At 36.3% G+C, this 3,402-nt stretch overlaps 1 protein-coding gene across 5 annotated transcripts in view; it reads left to right on the top strand.

The window, feature by feature from the left end:
* Nucleotides 1-3,402, top strand: part of LOC106884072 (band 4.1-like protein 5) — a 233,425-nt gene that overhangs the window by 196,100 nt on the left and 33,923 nt on the right. For all 5 annotated transcript variants that reach the window (XM_052974297.1, XM_052974296.1, XM_052974295.1 and 2 more), the window contains exons 6-7: nt 240-360; nt 3,070-3,157. In XM_052974297.1, coding sequence (XP_052830257.1) covers nt 240-360; nt 3,070-3,157 — 209 coding nt within the window. The remainder of the gene's footprint in view (nt 1-239; nt 361-3,069; nt 3,158-3,402) is intronic.

Below are 3,402 nucleotides of genomic sequence, written 5' to 3'. Positions count from 1 at the left end.
ATATAGTGGCTGCTTTCTTGCATACGAGCAAAGCCATAGCCAGAAAGAACCATTGAAATGATAATGCAATGTGTGGCCTTTATATGACTCTTGAGCCCTGCTAAAGATTTGCACATTTTATTGTATAATGCAGAGCTGTGCTGGCTGGCAGAAGGAACAAGTGCCACAGTATGAAATCTTTTTCGCACACTCACACATACACGTTTTCTAATTTGTAAACTCTACCCTTTTTATTTCAGCTGAACTTGGGGACTTTGACCCTGAGGTCCACTCACCAGGTTTCATATCTGAATTTCGTTTTGTACCCAACCAAACTGAAGAAATGGAGATAGAGATTTATAAACAATACCAAAATGTCGGGTAAGAATTTTAAAGTTTTCTGTTTGAAAGCATTCGTGTTTATTTCCTTTAACATACAGACTTGACTAATCAACTACCATAAAGACACTGCTAACACTGTTATTTATTCTGACAGGTCACATGTGGCCTCATTGACATATTACTACCAGAAGCAGGACAAAATCTCAAAGAAAGTTACATTTATCTAAAAGTGTTCATTTCATCATTTTTTTGCCAGTGACATGCAAAAGACACTTGTGCTGGTGACACATAAGAGGCACCTGTGCCAGTGACATATAAAAGGCACTCTCTACACTTTGTGTAGTGGTTGGCATTAGGAAGGGCATCCATCCATAGAAAGCAAGCCAAAATGAGACTGGAGCCTAATACAGCTCTCCGGCTTACCAGTTTCAATCAAACTGTCCAGCTTATACCAGCATGGGAAACAGACGCTAAATGATGATGACGATAATGATGATGACGATAATGATGATGATGATGATGGTCACCTAAACATATTTAATTCCATTAGCATTTTGAGTGCCGAAAGATTAGTTACTGTTGTCCAGCTGTCCTTATAGTTATTTGGTCACTATGTTGACCAGTGGGTGCTTTAGTTTCTGCTACTACAAAACTAAAACCTATTAAAGTGACCTATATACCACTAATTTAGATTTTTATACTTGACATTCATCTCTGTCTCTCTAATCACAAATTAGCACCTTTAATTAGTCTAAACATCTACACTTGGTAAGTATTCTCTCCCACAAAATATCTTTCAGAAGAGCTGTAACAATGCATTGACATTTGGAGACCAATAATTGCTTATTGCACCACTACCATCTTGGCTAACAATCAACTCATATTTTAATTATCTCAATTAGTCATTGCTAAAAGCCCCTAACATCCTCAATTATATATCACAGTGTATAGATGGCTTTATTTTTCTCCCACTTCTCTCTAAACCTAATTGCTTTCTGTCTTCATATTTGAAGTTCTGAGTTTATCTTCCTTCTATCTTTTACTTGTTTTAGTCATTGGACTGCAGCCATGCTGGGGTACTGCCTTAAAGAATTTTAGTCAAACAAGTCTACCCCAGTGCTTATTTTACTTTTTAAACTTATTACTTATTCTATCAATCTCTTTTTGCAAGACTGCTAAGTTATGGGAACATAAACAAGCTGACACTGTTTGTCAAGCAATGATGGAAGACACACACATGCACACATACACACACAACTTGTTGTCAAACTGACCAAGTTATATCTGGTCTCCAGCCCACCACTTGCATTTCACTGTCACCTTAATGCCTTGTAAATGCTACACTCAGCCCTTACCTACTACAGCTATTTTCCTACATCATCCACCTGAACACCACATCACCTCTACCAACTGTTTACTCTCTACAACTTCACCTTTCATCAAAACTTACCCTCTTTCAATTATTGTCTATTGATTTTTCACATTAGCACATGATCATATTTACGTAGGTAAGAAACGATTAGTTTGATCAACCTCAATAAATGTCGAGCACTTGGTTCATTAACTTACTGGTCCAATGAAGGCACATGGCTTAGTGGTTAGGGTATTCAACTCCCAACCGTAAGGTCATGAGTTTGATACCCAGCAGTGCATTGTGCCCTTCAGCAAGATGCTTTATTTCACAGTGCTGCAGTCTACTCAGCTGGCAAAAATAAGTAGTACCTGTATTTCAAAGGGCCAGCCTTGTTACATCCTGTGTCACATTGAATCTTCTTGAGAACTATGTTAAAGATACGCATATCTGTGGAGTGCTCAGCCACTTGCATGTTAATTTCATGAGTGGGCTGTTCTGTCGATCGGATCAACTGGAACCCTCATTGTCATAATCGATGGCGTGCCAGCAAGTTAACTTACAGACCTAGAGAGGTGAAAAGCAGAGTGAACTCCAGTAAGATTTCTTAAGCAATCGAGAATGTATAAAGAGGGAACTAAATTTAAATGCTATAAACTGTTTATTTTGGTGTGCTCTCATTCCTCTTCCCCCTTCTCCTCTTTGTCTTTTAATTATTCCTGTAAAACCATTGAAACTAAATCTCAATCATGCTAACAAACAACTACCTTTTAATGTTGGGTGGAGTTACATGGAGTCAAATGACATCCTGTCCAGCTCTGTATCAGCCCACCCTTAACTGTCTGTTATAGCTGTAATATAATATAGTTAACTTGATTTATCTTCTAATAACTTAGAAATTCTAAACAACTCTATTTTCTTTCACCAACCAATGAGCAAACAATTTTGTACTTTTTTTATTCTTCCATTGCTATTTTGGCTTTTTAGTGAAAGCTATTTTTCCCTGATGAGGCCAGAATAAGATGGAAGCATGTCCCAAGTTATCTCCTGTATTTGCTGGAAAAATATGCAATTTTTATTATTTCTTATAGTCACTGATCATATATTTTTGGACAATTTTCTTTCACTATCCAACATATTAAATATGGTAGCATTAACATGTCTGATGTTTTATTTGTATATCTTTGACAGTGGAACCAGTATGTTCTAATTGATTCTCCCCATTCTGATGAATTAAAAATGAAATGTTTACTTAACTTGCATCTTCTGGCAGCAGTCATTTGTTTCAAGGAGGAAATACTGCCTTCTCTCTAATATCTAACTTTATTTCATCCTACTCTAATGGGTTATCAGTATTGTCTTTGATCTCTACCTTTTCCTCTTCTTCTTTCTTACAGTGGTTTAACTCCTGCCCAATCAGAGCTGGCTTACTTGAACAAAGCAAAATGGCTAGAATTGTATGGTGTTGACATGCACATTGTCATTGTAAGTAAATCTTTACCATTTATTTCTTTGGGAGAAAAGATGAAAAGATGAAAGATAAATATAGAAATTTATCTTTGTGCAGCTGAGGATTGCTCTGCATTTTACATTTGATGTAATGTTCACATTGCTTAAATAAATGGAATCGCATGAAACGATCGTACTGCATTAATTTTGGATATCCTTGTTGCTTATTTTGATTTTAATCACTTTATTTTGGAATTGTATGGATAATACCATACTTAATT

The sequence above is a fragment of the Octopus bimaculoides genome, chromosome 18 (assembly GCF_001194135.2).
Source record: "Octopus bimaculoides isolate UCB-OBI-ISO-001 chromosome 18, ASM119413v2, whole genome shotgun sequence".
NCBI classification, from domain to species: domain Eukaryota; kingdom Metazoa; phylum Mollusca; class Cephalopoda; order Octopoda; family Octopodidae; genus Octopus; species Octopus bimaculoides.
Note: the sequence above shows the minus strand (reverse complement) of the source record. Positions and strands in the feature narration are given on the sequence as shown.